Genomic DNA, 17,800 nt, shown 5'->3' with positions numbered 1-17,800 from the left:
ATGGCTACAATAAAAAAAAAGACACAAGAAATAACAAGTATTGGTGAAGATATAAACGAAAATGAACCTTTGGGCACTGTTGGTGGGAATCTACTGATACAGGCACCATGGAAAACAGTACAGAGATTACTCAAAAAATTAAAAATAGAACTACCCTACGACCCAGCAATAGCACTACTAGGAATTTACCCAAGGGATACAGGAGTGCTGATGCATAGGGGGCACTGGTACCCCAATGTTTATAGCAGTACTTTCAACAATAGCCAAATTATGGAAAGAGCCTAAATGTCCATCAACTGATGAATGGATAAATAAGATGTGGTATATATGTACAGTGGAATACTACCTGGCAATAAGAAAGAATGAAATCATGCCATTTGCAGCAATGTGGATGGAACTGGAAGGTATTATGCTGAGTGAAATATGTCAGTCAGAGAAGGACAGATGTCATATGTTTTCACTTACATGTGGATCTTAAGAAACTGAACCAGGAGTCCATGGGGCAAGGGAAGGGGAAAAAATAGTTACAAACAGAGAGGGAGAGAGGCAAACCCCAAGAGACTCTTAATACAGAGAACAAACTGAGGGTGGACAGGGGGATCGGGGGAGGGAAAATGGGTGATGGGCATTGAGGAGGGCACTTGTTGGGATGAGCACTGGGTGTTGTATGTAAGCCAATTTGAAAATAAATTATATTAAAAAAATTTAAAAATAGAATTAGATCTAGTAATTCTACTACTGGGTATTTACCCAAAGAAAATGAAAACACTAATCTGAAAAATAAATGGAGCCCTATGTTTATGACAACATTATTTATAATAGACAATATATGGAAGTAACCCAAGTATCCATCCACAGATGAATGGATAAAGAAGTGGTATGTGTGTGTGTGTATATATATATATGTGTGTATATATATAAATTATATTTATATAAAATAAAATATATATTTTTATATATATGTAATATATATATATATATATATATATATATATATATATATGGAATATTACTCAGCCATAAAAATGAGTGAAATCGTGCCATTTGCAATAACATGGATGAACCTAGAGGATATAATGCCAAGTGAAATAAATCAGAGAACGAAGAATATTTATGATTCCACTCATTTATGGAATTTAAGAAACAAAGCAGGAAGCCTTGCTGGCTCAGTCAGTAGAGCATTCAACTCTCGATCTCAGGATCTTGAGTTCAAGCTCCATGCTGGGCCTAGAGATTACTTCAAAAAACCACACAACACCAAACCAAACAAATGAACAAAGAAGAAAATATACAAACAAAAAAACAGACTGAAATATAGAGAACAAACTCTGGTGGTTGCCAGAGTGAGGTAGGTGAGGGTATGGTGAAATAAAGAGGGTTAAGAGTACACTTAACTTGATGAGCACTGAGAAATATATGCAATTGTTAAATCATTATAATGTACACCTGAAACTAATCTGTGTATTAATTCTACTTGTATTTAAAAAAACATTACCACTAACATTAGCACTCAAAAATGAAATACTGAAGTATAAATCTAATAAAATATGTATAAGATCTATATGAGAAAAACTAAAAAAGCCCAGAAACAAACCCACATAAATATAGCCAACTTAAGTTTGACAAAGGAGCAAAGTCAATACAATGGCATAAAGATAATCTTTTCAACAAATAGTGCCATAGCAACTAGGTTTGCACATGCAAAAAAAAAAAAAAAAAAATGAATCTAAACACAGACTTCATATCCTTCACAAAAATTAGCTCAAAATTAATCAAAGAACTAAATGTACAACACAAAACCATAAAACTCCTAGAAATTGAAGTAGGAGAAAACATACATGACTCGGGTATGTCAGTGACTTTTCAGCTATAACACCAAAGGGATGCTCCATGAAAGAAATCATAGGCTAGACTGCTGTATTAAAATTAAAAACTTCTAGTGTGCCCAGCTGGCTCAGTCAGTAGAGAATGTGACTCCTGATCTTGGGGTTGTGAGTTTGAGCCTCATATTGGGTGTAGAGATTACTTAAAAATATAATCTTAAAATAATTAATAGCTTCTGCTATGTGAAAGACAGTATCAAGAGAATGAGAAGACAAACCACAAACTAGGAGAAAGTATTTGCAAAAGGTACATCTGATAAAGGACTGTTACCCAAAATATACAAAGAACTCTTAAAACTCAGCAATAAGAAAGCAAACAACCTGATTAAAAAGGGGCAAAAGATTTGGGCACCTGGGTGGCTCAGTCAATTAAGCTTTGGCTCAGATCATGATCTCATATTTCATGAATTCAAGCCCTGCATCAGGCTCTGCGCTGACAGTGTGGAACTTGCTTTGGATTCTCTCTCTGTCTCTCTCTCTCTCTCTCTCTATACCCCTCTCCTGTTTGCTCTCTGTCTCTCTCAAAATGAATAAATAAACTTTAAGAAAGCGGCGGGGAGGGGGGGGGGGGCAAAGACTTTGACACCAGATCAAATAAGATGTACAAATGGAAAATAAGCATATGAAAAGATGCTCCACATCATATGTCATCGGGGGCATGCAAACTACACTAACATAGGTAACTCTAACACATCTATTAGAATGACCAAAATCCACAACAGTGACAATGCCAAATGCTGACAATTGGCATTGCTGGTGAGAATGCAAAACAGTACAGTCACTTTGGAAGATGGTTTGGTGGTTTCTTACTTTTATCACATGATACTTTTATCACATGATTCAGCAATCATGCTTCTTGGCATTTATCAAAGGATTTGAAAATGTATGTTTACACAAAAATTTGCACATGAATGTTTATAGCAGCTTTACTCATAATTGCTAAAACTTGAAAGCAACCAAGATGTTCTGAATTCAATGGGTAAATAAACAAACCATGAAATGTTATTCAGTACTAAAAAGAAATGAACTATTACAGTATGAAAAGACATGGAGGGACCTTGAATGCATACTATTAAGTGAAAGAAATCAATCTGAAAAGGCTATGTACTGTATGATTCTAACTACATGACATTCTGGAAAAGGCAAAACTGTGGAGACATTAAAAATATCAGTGGTTGTTAGGAGTTTGGGGAGGTAGGAATGAACAGAGAGAGCACAGATGATTATTACAGTAGTGAAAATACCATATATAATACCATAATGATGGATACATTTGTACAAACCCATAGAATGCACAACACCAAGAGTGAGCAATATGGAAACTATGGACTCCAGGTGATTATGATGTCAATGTAGGTTTATCAGTTGTAACAAATATACTATTCTGGTGGGGCATATTGATAATGGGAGTGATTGTGTGTGTGAAGGTAGGGGTTTTTATGGGAAATCTTGTACTTTTCCTTCAATACTGCTGTGAATCTTAAAAAGCTTTAATTTTAAAAAAGCCTTCAGGTCATTGTTCTATAGTTTCCAGCACAGATAGCTTGTACATATTTAACGGGATAAAAGTCAGAGTTAACCTCCAGAGACCAGTCTCAAGCAATGCACATTTGGAAATTAGGTATAACTCTTGGCCATATTTCATCTAGTCAGAATGTGTATCTGTTCATTGAGGACTACTGTAGCATTCCAGCAATGGAATACCATATTTCTTGTCACCTGATTTCCCTCACTGATTTAATTGCCATTAACTTCCCCCCAGTGTTGAACAATTGTCTCCACACCACAGTAAAAGCTATTATACCCCGTGGTTCCACCCTCAGGTATATTAAAATATTGTCCAAGATAATGACCTTATTAGGAGACATGTGGAAGGCTATCCTTTCAGATATTTCATTTTGTAAAGGCTCATCTCTCACAGAGTTTGTCTAGAGACCAACCATTCAATTCAGTGAAGGAAAATACTTGATTTCTTCATGAAATTTTACTTTTGTGTTGTATACACATATAAAATGTATATTAATCACCTAGACTGCTAATTACTTTTAATGAATTTTTCAGCAACAGTAATACAGCTTACTGTAGAACAGTCTATTTTTCTAATTTTTGAATTTAATAGTTGTATTCCAGTGGAAACCTATGTTATCAAAATTTGTGTTATAAAAATAATAGTTCAATTGGAAAAACAAAATTGGGAAGGTTAAGGACTTGAGCTCCAGACTCTCAAATAAGTTATTTTTCCTGTTATAATGTTTTGTTCTAATAGCAATAATCATATAACTATATAAACTAAACATACTAGGATAAACCCAGCCATCCAACTTTTTGCCTTATTCTATGCTACCAGAACAATGGTTAGCAGAGGAGTTCTTGCACATTCTTATCATTTCATTATCCTGTCACCCATTATTATGATAAACAAGTTTACTTAAACATAAAGAAGGCATCTATCTTTGTGGTCTTCCAAATGTGTTTTCCCTAAAACCACTTTGTTAATTCCTGATCCCATCATTACTCCATTCAATCCATCAAATATTTAAGTACCAACTCTTCCCAGACTTTAAAATACCCAACAAATGGGCGGGGGGGGGGGGGGCAGGGCATGGGGTGGCTCAGTAGGTTAAGCTTCTGATTCTTGATTTCTGCTCAGGTAATGATCTCATGGTTCATGAGTTTGAGCCCTACGTCAGGCTCTGTGCTGGCAGCATGGAGCCTGCTTGGGATTATCTCCCTCTCTTCCTGCCCTCCCCACTCACTCACTGTCTCTCAAAATAAATAAATAAACATTAAAAAAAAACAGATAACAAATGGATAAACAAGATGCAGTATATACATATACAATGGAATATTATTCAGCAATCAAAAAGAATGAAATTTTGCCATTTGCAACAACATGGATGGAACTAGATGGTATTAATGTTAAGTGAAAAAAGTCAAAGAAAGACAAGTATCATATGATTTCACTTATATGTGGAATTTCAGAAACTCAACAGATGAACATAGGGGAAGGGAAGGAAAAATAAGATAAAAACAGAGAGGGAAGCAAACCATAAGAGACTCTTAAATACAGAGAACAAACTGAGGGTTGCTGGAGGGGTTTGGGGTATGGGTATGGGCTAAATGGGTGATGGGCATTAAGGAGGCACATGTTGGGATGAGCACTGGGTGTTCTATGTAAGTGATGAATCACTAAATGGTACTCCTGAATTCATTATTACACTATGTTAACTAACTTGGATTTAAATAAAATTTAAAAATTAAAAAAATAATCGACAATGAATTCAATGTTGAACAAAACAACATTGTTTCTCCACTAGTTGAATTTTCATGAATGAACATAAACAGAATTTTCATTAACTTGCCCTATTAAAAACAACTTGAATGATGATAATTGGACTTATTATCAAAATGTCCATACTGATATTAGAAAGAAAAGTACAAAAAAAGCCTCTTATTTTTCATTTACTTAAAAATCTTTTTTTATGTTTATTTATTTTTGAGAAAGAGAGACAGAGTGAGAGCAGGAGAGGGGCAGAGAGAGAGGGAGACACAGAATCTGAAGCAGGATCCAGACTCTGAGCTGGCAGCACAGAGCCCGACATGGAGCTTGAACTGACAAACCATGAGATCATGACCTGAACAAAAGTCAGACGCTTATCCAACTGAGCCACCTAGGCTCCCCCAAAATAAAGTCTCTTATAATCTCCTACCCTTGGAGTTAGCCACCATTATAATTTTTGCATATTTGCTTACAGACTTTCATTTATGATTTTACAAATAAAGCCTTTTCTTTAAACAAAAGTGTGACCATATTATATATATAGTTTCTATACAGTTGTGTTCACTGAATGAGAATATTCTTATGTTATTAAATATTTGTTGAGAACATATTTGTATTATTTTTTTAACATTTTTTAATCTCACAAATCATGAGATCATGACCTGAGCTGAAATCAAGAGTCGGACTCTTAACCTAAAGGCCCAGGTGTCCCTTTATTATTTTTTTAATATGCTAGCTAGTTGCTCCAAATGCTTCCTATTATAAATAAAGCTGTGGTTCTTATATGAACCTTTGACCACACCACAGAAAAGTTTCTTAAGAAGTTTTAGAAGTTATATTCTCAGATCAAAGTGTATGAACAATTTTAAGGCTGTGGATATTCATTTCCAAATTGGATTTGTTTTTAGAAATGTACCAATGGGTGCACTGGTACCAGAAATAGTATATGAAAACCTATCTAAAAGCACCCATTCCATTATTTCTTAACCTGACCAATTTTAGAGTAATTTTCTAACTGGTAGTGAAAATTTAATTTTTAAAATTATCACTATTTAAATTCTTCATCATATTAAGACTCAATGAGGAATATTAAGGGATAATCAGAGAGATTTTTGTGGGCTATAAATTATTTTAATTCTACTTACAAATCATTCAATTAAAAGAAGAAGTTCCTAAAATATAGCATATATATGTTAAACTTCTAGATATTTTACAGATAACTGAGTTCAACATATCCAATTAGCCCAATACCCCCTTTCCCATATACTTATGAGAACATATCCAATTATCTTGAAAAAAGCAATTAAAATTACTATTAATAATCTTAATACTAGGACATGTTATAATTCATTTGATAATTACATTTCCCACAAAGATACTGTCAACATAAACTGTGAAACTACAGATCCATCCTGTTTACAAGTATCAGAGACAATATGCTCACTATTCTGTTGTACTTAAATGTTGTATTGCAGCTTTTCTTAACAGGTAATATGTGACATGAAACATGTCTGATTTTATGCTTCATAACTTCCATTCTGATGTTTAACATTAAGAAATTATATTTATGTATCACACATGTCAGAAAATAATTTAAATAAACTAAGAAAACTAAAGCCTCTCATTTCACATGCAAAATATAAATCTTTTATTCATAGATATCAAAGAACCATCTGCAATCAGAAATGCAAACTATTTATATTTTCTGATTTAGGTAGCTAACATTAAATATTTTATCTAAGTGTTCTTGTTTAATATTTTCAGAAATGTGTTACGGATCAAAATACTGTCATAAAAATAAGAAAAATCAAGAGGCCACCTTTTAAGATTGATTCATAAGTTTTAAAAATTCTTATTTCTATTTTCATTCTGATTTTTGTAACAAGGAAAAAAATGTAATTATTTTGAATATAAAAACATACACCAGAAAAGGGACCATTTAAACTAGGTTGAAGTTTACATTATTTATTGCTATTTTTCCTCAAAAATATGCATTAGAATAAATATTTTTCTAAGCTTCAAAATAAATACAGTACCTGGTTCTAGCATATTTATTTTTTTGAAAAGGTGTTCTGAATCTCAGACAACATAAATACTAGGCAGTGTGGTGGTTGCCATAGTAACAAATAAATAGGTGCATAAAAATACATTCTATTTTTCAAATGTATACTTTTTTTCACAAATATGCATATTTTATAGGTAAAAGATTATTCAACCCTTGCTTTTCCTTCCTTTTTAGAGAGAGAGAAACATCTAATGCTTTAGAAATAAAAGGTTCTCATGTAGCAATAAAGCAGGCTCAAAAAAGTTTCAAAACACTATATGGGAAATCGTAAGATTTTCATGTCAATTTTCCAAAATGAAGACAGGAAAAAAAACTCCTTTGATTTTATATTACATTAATGGTTAGTTCTTTAGGTAAGGATAAAATTGCACAAACTTCTTTTCCTCATAAGCATGAAATTCTCTTTTATTTTGCATAAGTTTATTATTCACATGCATTAAATGTAGCACTTGACCATGACCATGAAAAGCTGGAAGCTCTGTTGATCACAAAGAAAAGCTCAAGAAGTTTAATACTAACCCATGGAACTACTACTTGAATCAATAATCTGAAAATATTTATGCCAATGTTCTAAATTGGAGTTCAAAGAGTTCCTTCCTTTCTCCTCTCCCTTCATTAAAATATAATCCTCCTGTTTACAGGTACCCTAGAAGTCACAGAAAGTACATTGAAAAAGTGTTCTGAGTTTTATACTTACAGCTTAGGAGAAATTACCATACATTTTATAGGGCTGGAGAGGGCAGTGTTATAAGCTATGCCATTAAGTTTGAAATCTTACTGAAAGGTAGTGGGGTAAACCAACCAAAACAGAACAGGAATATTGCTCAACTATTACTGGGCAAGAAATCCTTCAAATCCAATCACATTAATTTGGACTTCCAATTTGTTTCAATAACAACTATCATGTAACATTCTCCTAGAGTGAGAATTCAAAAATTTTAAAAGATCACCATCTAGGCAGAGAGTCAAATAAGAGGTGACAAAGCAGTACTCTCTAGCTCACCTTGTGCTAACTCCTTGCCGGAGAAGCCATGCACCCTAACGGCTAAGGACTGACTGAACTAGCAAAGAGGAGCATCCTTCTCAAGCATACACATGATCCTATTTACTCTTATTGAAGAGAAATCAACTTTTTTTTCCTAGGGGAGATAGTAAATTTAAACTTTAAGAAGTAAAAAAAAAATGAATTAAGATATTAATCAGATATTTATTGGAATAGAATAGGTTATACCGATGATGTGACTCCTGCAAAAGGTACAGCAACAACAACAAAACCATCATCTTGTCATTCTTCTCCCCCCCCCCCCCCCCCCGCCCAAGCTTTTAAACTATGTCCCTCTGCTTTTACCATCTTAAAGTGATGGAAAAATATCCCTGGAGACTGGAAAAGGGAAACATATCATTCTTTAAAATAAGGGGAGAATGATTTTGGTAATTAGCTTAGTTTTACCTGGGAACATGTAATAACAAATTAAACAATCAATTAGTAACACCTAGAAGGGCATGAAATACTGGGAAACAACCAACAGAGTATCTCAAAAGCCAAATATGACAAACGAACTTAATATCTTTGTTTCTGATAGAATGACAGGTCATATTATCAAGTAAGAAGTGAGTATTACAGTCTATTTCAGTGTTGTAAGCCTTTTTATTTATTCTCCAATCCAGAATAAGCAAAAATGGTTAAGAAAAAAAGAATGTAAAAACTGGCTTCATTGCAAAACCAGTGGCTACTGACACATTTCCTCTCTCTTGAGGATCTATTTCAGAGCTGTTTTTATTGATGACTAGTCAGGAATCTTGACCTACTTTATGTTTAGCTTCATCACATTAGGTCTCTGAGATGTCTCAAAATTTTAAAGTTTATTTCCTTAGTTTTCTTCCAACTTGTTGACTCCTCTTTTCCCTAAGGATCTTAAATGGCTTGTTGCTTCAACTAAGTGATGCTGCACTGGGATAAGACATAAATCCATTTTAGGTAGAAATTTTCAGAAAGAAAGAGGGAGTGCTTTGTGAATTAAATTAAAAGGATTGTCTGAGACTAGAGAAACTCATAAGTAATGGAATGGTATTTAGGTTTTTTTTTTTTATATTTTATTTATTTTTGAGAGAGAGAGAGAGAGAGAGAGTGAGCAAGGGAGGGACAGAGAGAGAGGGAAACATAGAATCCAAAGATAGGCTCCAGGCTCAGAGCTGTCAGCACAGCTGACAATGTGGGGCTCAAACCCACGAACTGTGAGATCATGACCTAAGCCGAAGTCGCATACTCAACTGACTGAGCCACCCAGGCGCCCCATGGAATAGTATTTAAATAGAAGTGCAGGGGTGCCTGGGTGGCTCAGTCAGTTAAGCATCCAACTTCTGCTCAGGCCACATGGGGCTTTGTGCTGACAGCTCAGAGCTTGTGGGCTGCTTCAGATTCTGTGTCTCCCTCTCTCTCTCGGCCCCTCTCCTGCTCGAGCTCTGTCTCTCTCCCTCTCTCTCTCTCTTAAAACAAAATTAACTAGAAGTGCTCATAAAAACACTCAAAGCTTAAGTAGTGAAGAATAGCTGTTATTTAGTTAGAAAAGGGAGACCTGTAAAGAAGATGAAGGGTGTGGAGTCAAGAAATGAACACATTTTTCAAGAAGAGACGTCTCTGTGGCATATGACCACCAAGCTAAGCACACAGAGGGTCAGACACATAAATACGGTGGAAAGAGGCGACAGTTGAAAAAGGAAATAAAAAATTTGGTCTGTATTACAGAATCAGACAAGAGCCAATTGCTATGTTGAACAGAGCTGCCTATTGGACCAGGACAATTGCAGTTCCTCATTATGTAATTAACAGCCCTGTTTTCCCAACTTTTGTTACTATTTAAACATAAAGATATGTTTAAGGAAGAAGAAACTTTGGTCCCTGAATTGTTTGATCTTAACTATTTTTCTAAGTCTAAATACCATGTAAGCAATCATCAGAGATTCTCTCAAGCTAGAGAGGAGAGTGTCCTTTGGACATTATCTGTGCAGGATAAGCAAGAAGGAAACTGGGGGAAACCCCAACCTTTCTCCCTTCCACTCTCCCAAGAAAAAGCAGTCAAATTCTTCTCTTCTATTCTCATCTCACAACATTCTAGAATGTTTCTACATTATGAGAAAGTTTTGCCAAATAAAACTGACTTTATAACTAAAAATACTAAGAGCAGGGGGAATATTTATATTTACCAAGCCAAGACTACAATCAATAATTTATTTATTTTAATAACTGAAGAAAAAATAAAGAAAATAGTCCTGTAGGTCAGGACACATGAAGGCAGTGAACTGGAATAAAAGGATCTCTGGAACTAAGCCAAGAAATTCTGGAGTTCTTCTTTTTTTTTTTTTTTTTTTAAAGTAGGCTTCATGCCCAGGAAGGAGCCCAATGAGAGGCTTGAACTCACAACGCTGAGATCAAGCCCCTGAGCCGAGATCGAGAATCAGATACTTAATGGACTGAGACACCAGGCGTTCCCATCCTTTTTAATTTTTATTTATTTATTTATTTATTTATTTATTTATTTATCTATCTATCTATCTATCTATTTATTTATTTATTTATAGAAATTCTGGAGTTCTTGTCTTAGGTTTGGGCCAGACCTGGGGTAAATTCTTATATATATATATAAATTAATTCACTTGGGTCAAATGAACCCAAATGTATTTCTAATCATTTCAAATGCTGTAACCTTGTGAATTCTCCCTGTATTAAAGATTATTATCTAGTTTCTGGACCAATCTTTGCTCTAAAAGTCCAAGGCTGGGAACCAAGTAACAACAGTACTTAAGTCCTGATGACAGGTTTAGCCTCATCTCGCTGAAGCAAGACACTAGGGAAACAGCATATACCATGCACTGGGACTGAAGGACTTGTTACAGAGGACCTAGAAAAATCTTCTTTTACATCTGGTTATATTTTCTTATCTTACTTCTTTCACAGTATTATCTGACTTTAAACTAAGACTAACATAAGATCTATATCTAAGTATATCTTGAATATATTTAGAATATATATATTGATATATCTGAATATTGTATATATGTATATCAACAAAATTCACTATCTCATTTTTTTTAAAGACTGTATTTTTAAGTAATCTCCTAGCATGGACCTCAAACTCACAACCCCAAGATTAAGAGTCACATTCTCCACTGACTGAGCCAGTCAGGCACCCCTACTATCTCATTTTCAAATTAGATGTTTTAAATGCTTAATTTAAATAATACATGTACATTGACTATGAAATAATTTTTCCTTTTCTTATACAAAAATAAGAAAAGTGATTTAAGTTACCCCAAATATAAATAAAAACAAAAATTAAGTTAATATTCATAGAGATTAACACTGCAGATCAGGATTTATACTACAAACAAAGACAAAAATCATACAGTCTTTCAAATTAATATATCTGACTGTCTTTCCCTAATGCTCCTGCTTCACCTGCAGCACATCAGACAAGGTAATAATTTATGATAATCATATGAAAATATACAATTAATATTCATCACCTCTCATTCCTCATCACTTTAGATGATCAGTAATGCAGAGTGAAAATGCTGTCAGATTTCTAATTGCTTTGTAATGGGCTTGAAACAGGGAAATCATTAAAGGCAAACAATCTGTCATTTGTCTGTTACTTTATCTATCACACAAAAAAACTCATTAAAGAAATTGCTAATGAACTACAAAAGACTATACTCATGGTGCTTCTACAGTAGATTAACAAGTAATACTATGAATTGCTTAAAATATTTTAAAATATGATATTTTGTGGAAATTCATCAGAAAACATTCATCTATTTTCATCAGAAAACATCTACAGTATATTTTTTAAGCCATGTGGCTTCATTATTTTGGCATCTAATCCATCATTACAGAAGAAGTCCCTTTAGCATATAAGATTTGTTTTTCATCATTCTCTAAATAATTAAGCTGAAAGGTTGCAAGAAGAAGCTGAAACGCTAAATGTGTTTATTACCAGTAAACTGACACACATAAAAAAATGTACTATATTAACCCTGATGCTAAGTAAAGAATATATTTTAAAATTTGAATTTTACCCTCATACCTCTACAGATTTTGAACTGTTGAATTTGCAATGTGTCATTCATCTTAATACTATCATTATACAAAAATTGTATTCTACTATTAAAATGAACCATAACATTATTCTTTTTTTAAAATCATATGTTTAAGTAATCTCTAAACCCAGTGTGTGGGGCTTGAACTCACAACCCTAAGATCAAAAGTCATGTGCTCTCCAGACTGAGTCAGCCAGGTGCCCCAACCAGAGCATTATTAAACTCTGCATAACATTAATTAATTTGAAATCTTAAAGATATTAACCAATACTGAAATGTTCCATAACATTCCATCAAATAATTTGGGAGGGGAAACAAATCATTAAAAGACCACACCAAATTTTGTATGTCTTTATCAATGCTGCCTTTATATATGAGATTAGTATCAAGAAATCTCTAATAATGACACTAACCTAGTTTTAAAAACAAAGAGGTATATAAAACAACCTAGTAATGTTTTGTTGGCTATACAGTCCAGTTGCATTTTATTTTTGAAAAAAATATGAAAGTAATCCTGTTTTTCATTATGCTAATGATGAATGAAATCATGAATATATTTCCTATAGCAAAACATAAGAATATTTGTAATAAAGTCAAACTTTTTGAAAATATGTAGATCTATTCATATCTATTGGAATATATACAGATTTAAAAACCTCCATGCAATGGCATGTTCAGCCAGGTGCCATGGTTGAATATAGGAGTTAATTCCAAGCTAACTTCAAAAGGTTCCATAACACTCTGGAAACATCTTCATTATACTCTCTAATTGACTTAAACAGACTTCATATCAACTGTTTAACACATTTTAACCCACAAATTAACACCCTTTGATCACTTAGATTAACCTTTCTTCTGTGAGTCAATTACATGACAAAAATAAAATAAACTTTAAAAAATCAGTTTTAGAAAACTAAACTGGGGAAGGAAGAATGAATTTTAAAAAGGATATAAATGCACATTACCACTTGGTTGGAAGAGATCATCACAAGGTTTCAAATTTCAAGGTAATAGGAAAGTTCACAGATAAGCCAGAGTGGTCCTAAGAACAAAGAGAAAGGCATAAAGAAGTGAGTGAGGGTAATAAGTTGGTATTTATTATGATTATTAAAGAGAAACAGAAGATGGATTACAGACGATATCTTTAATAGGTTCATGGAAAGATTAAAACATCAGATGTGAAGAGGTAGCAAGACACGAACAAAAATTCCAGGTAAGATAAAGACCTCTAAAAGGGCTCAAACAAGGGTGAAAGAACACTGACACAAATGAAGTTAAACAAACAAGAAAAACACAGCAACAGGTGTGGTGCCAGCAAAAGTATTTACCTCTTTGTCTCTCCAGCTTAGTGGATTGCCTTGCTCCACCTCAATGAATGTTCACTGATGATTACTGCTGAAAAGACAAAAGAGAGAATAAATCAAGTGAAGACAACCAGTGATGGGAAAAAATGCAAAAATGAAAAACCATTTCTGAAAGATGAGGTACAATTGTTCAATAGGGCTGATTCTCAATACTGTCTAAAGCATTATGATAACATGCCAAAAAAAGAAAAAAAGTTTCTATAATTCTAACCATTCATCTCTCCCTCCATCTAAACTTAATACTTAAATATTTGAAACTTACTACTTCCATGCATCTTCCTGGATTAGCCTCATTTTGAGTCAAGGATTTCAATCATTCATTTCAATCATTCAATAATCTGCCTTATTCTATTCACATTAACTATAAGTTAGTAACTGTCACAGCACCCGTATTTCCTCTGGCATAATACTTCTTCAGTTATTTCAGTTGCTTCTTTAATTGTCTGTTTACCCAGATAAACTCTAAGCTTTTATAAGGGCTACAGCCAACTGTCTTGTGTCTCTTGTAACAAAGTGTGGGACACATAGTAGATACTCGATAAGTGGTTTGTTGATTGAATGAATAAGTGAATGAAGGCTCTATATGTACTACGTGTATGTGTATATGTGTGTGTTTATCTCATCACTAGCTAGTTCTTGATGGTTTTCTATCTTCCCAATAGATTTTAAGTTGTTGTAGGGACAATCATCTAATTTCAGAACATAACCATAATAGTTTGTGGTACTTAAAAATAAATACAGCTTAGTTCACTGATATTAAAATCCTAAAAACTCAGAGATAAATAAGACCAAGAAAATTAAAGAAGAGTTGGTGATGAAACCAGTAGAAAGAGCCAAGTAAATATAATCCTAGGATAAAAATAGCAGAAATACATTGTATATAGTGCAAATATTATTCATCAATAAGAAGCACAATTTACTAACAGGATCTCAAAGTGAGAATTTATTAATGTGTGGTAGACATTAGTTAATGGGCAGATAAGTATTAAAGTGATGAATTGAATAAGAATGTGGTTTTTGACCACCACTACAACCAAGGGTCTTAAACCCTTGCTATATCTATACAACTATACTTACATCTACATCTATATCTACATTTAATTCTAGATATAGTACTTGATCAATCATCTTGAAGTTAAATATTTAACATATGCCTACGTCGCTTGTGTTAGATGCTGATGACACAGGAATTAAGAGGTTTTTGCCCTCTTTTGCCCTTTTTGCTTTTAATTTATCTACAAACTATAGTTCAACAAACATTTTGGTTTGGCATCATTTTTCCAACTCAATAGTTTGCAGCTTTCATTTGCTCTGTTTGAAAATTCCTAAAATACAGCTATGAATTCTTAATGTTCTAATATCCAAAACTGAGTAACAAATATTTCACTATTAATAATAATAACAACAAAAGCTAACCTTTCCTGTGTACTTACTACTCTTAGGCACTATTTTCTCACTGAATCCTCACAACAGACATAGAGGGAGATACTATTATTAATCCTATTTTACAGAGAAAGAAACCAAGGCATAGAGATTAATTAACTTAAAATGTTCACATAACCAGTAAGAGACAGAGCCTGGGTTCCAACCTATGCAGTCTGACACCAGAATTCATGCTCTTAACCATTGTGCTAACATAGTTTATATTTCTGCTATGTTAGTTTTACATAAAATGGATAAATTACTGGGATGCCTGGCTGGCTTAGTCGGTAGAACATGTGACTCTAGATCTCAGGGTCATGAGTTAGAGTCCCATGTTGGGTGTGGAGCCTATTTAAAAAAATTGGATAAATTACCTTCTTAAAATAAGATAGTGAGAAACAAAACTATTATAAATACACATCAACTTCAGACATGTGGCAAGATAGTTGGTGCTTAGTTTCTTTAAGAGGTGTCCCTGCCTTACAGACCTTATGGAATTAGGGAATCAGAACACACATCCAAAACGTATAATAGTACCCTGTGAGATAGGATGAGTGCAAATGAGGAGTACACACAGGACTTGCTATGAAAGTTGAGAGGAGGAACTAATTTCTAAGGATTGGACCATCATAAAAGGCTTGATGGAAGAGATGGGTCTTAAAGGAGGGATAAAATTGATGGGTGGAAACAAAGAGGAAAGATGGTATAAGCAAGGAGAACCACCTGAACGAAATTATGGATGAAGTACCAAGAAAAGATCCCATTGTTTAAACATTTCATGTAGGAGGTTAATAGGTGATGAGGCTAGAAAACTATGGATCATATTGGGGTGGTAAGTAAATACCAGGTTAAGGAGTTAGGACTTTATCTTCCATTTTATTTATTTACTTATTTTTTAAAGTAAGCTTTACACCCAACGTGGAGCTTAAACTCAACGACCCTGAGATCAAGAGTCACATGCTCTATTGATTGAGCCAGTCAGGCACCCCAAGACTTTATTCTCTAGACCTGGCTTGTTCAAAACAGCAGTCACTAGTTATATGTAGCTATTTAGCACCTGAGATGTGGCAAGTCCAAACTGAGAATAAGCAATACAGGTAAGATACACAGCAGCTTTTGAAAACTTAGCATGAAAAAGCAATGTAAAATACCATTAATAATACGTTGATTACATTTTGAAATGATCATACTCCAAATATATTAGGTTAAATAAAATATATTATTAAAAATCATTTCACCTCGTTTTATTTTCCTAATGGGGCTACTTGGAAGTTTAAAATTATATATGTGGCTTGCATCTGTGGCTTACATCATATTTCTATTGGGCAATAATGCTCTAGAAAAATAAAAATAAAGAAAAATGAGCAGGGATTCATGCAAAAAGTGTTTTAAAAGCTTATTCTGTAATAATAAATTCAGACTGTAAGACAACTGATCTGGCTTTCAACAAGCCAATGGCAGGAAAAGAAAAAAATACCTAGATAGCAATGAAGTGGGACTGCTATAGCTAAGATACTTAAGAGACAGAACATTGAAAACAATGTATAGATTTTGTTTGGATCATGATTCAAGCAAACTAACCATAAAAAGTCATTTCTGAGACAACTAAGGAAATGTAAATAGAGACTAGATATTGGATGCCATCAATGAGTTATTGATCATTTCAGTGGAATGACTTTATGGAGATGAAAGAAAAACTTGCAAACTAAAGTATGCTTTAGTGATGTGAGCTAGAGTATTCGAGATGAAATGACAGAAGACTTGGGAATTGCTAGGAGAAAAATGCTTATTTCTTACTATCTAAAACCTACCTACCTACATGCATACATACACACACAGAGCACACACACACACACACACACACACACACAAATATAAAAGAGTAACTTGAGAAAATGGAGGTACCGTGATCAGACTTTTCAGAATTTGGCTTAAAAAAAGGGAATAAAAGAGACAACACAATACCCTAGGGGATCATAAATCAAAGTTACGTGCTCTTGCTGTAAAAATTGGAGGATCTGAGCATAACTATCTATATGAGGAAGCACTAAGCAGTGGAAAGGGGGTGTTTGGGGGCTAAAATTTCAACAGGGTGTCAAGAAAGGTATTCAGAACAACACAGTTCATTCATATAAGGTATTTCCTTAGAGCCACACACAAGGTATGTTGGAACCAGGACTAAAATCAAATCCTCTAACTTGGCATAATGTTCTGTCTCTAATTTTAAACATGACAAAATCCTATGGAGAACCCAGTCTATACTTTTCACCCTGGATTTTCTCACTTTCTTGTGTCATTCAATTATTCTTTATACCATCATTAAATAATTTGGCCATATTAAAATATTTTACTTAATGTTCTTAGGTTTATCTTGATTGCTTCTTCAACTGAGACTTGGTAGAAGAAAGACAAAAAAGAAGAAGAAAAGCAAATTTAAGCAGTAACAACAACAGAACCAACTTAACATCTCCAAGTGAAATTTAAATCATGTCGACAAAACACAACATGCAGTTTCACCTCTGGGTACAATGCAAGAAGAGAGGTCAGTGTAAGGTGAGCAGTATAGAGATAATAAATGGGAAGAACAGAAGGCAAAGCAGAATGAAGAAGGGAAAACTAACCAAAAAAACCTAACAGTAGCCTTTTGGAGTGCCCAACAACTGCCTCAAAGTGGAGTGGTTCATTCTGC

The 17,800-nt window shown here is 33.8% G+C and overlaps 1 protein-coding gene across 2 annotated transcripts in view; it reads right to left on the bottom strand.

The window, feature by feature from the left end:
* The window catches only part of DCDC1 (doublecortin domain containing 1), a 485,161-nt gene that overhangs the window by 466,201 nt on the left and 1,160 nt on the right, over positions 1-17,800 (bottom strand). For both annotated transcript variants that reach the window (XM_053899858.1, XM_053899859.1), the window contains exons 2-3: positions 13,654-13,720; positions 13,294-13,367 (exon numbers count right to left, since the gene is read on the bottom strand). In XM_053899858.1, coding sequence (XP_053755833.1) covers positions 13,294-13,311 — 18 coding nt within the window. In that variant the 5' untranslated portion in view covers positions 13,312-13,367; positions 13,654-13,720. The remainder of the gene's footprint in view (positions 1-13,293; positions 13,368-13,653; positions 13,721-17,800) is intronic.

Source organism: Panthera pardus, unplaced genomic scaffold, assembly GCF_024362965.1.
Source record: "Panthera pardus isolate Hobbes unplaced genomic scaffold, ASM2436296v1 HiC_scaffold_12, whole genome shotgun sequence".
NCBI lineage: Eukaryota > Metazoa > Chordata > Mammalia > Carnivora > Felidae > Panthera > Panthera pardus.
Note: the sequence above shows the minus strand (reverse complement) of the source record. Positions and strands in the feature narration are given on the sequence as shown.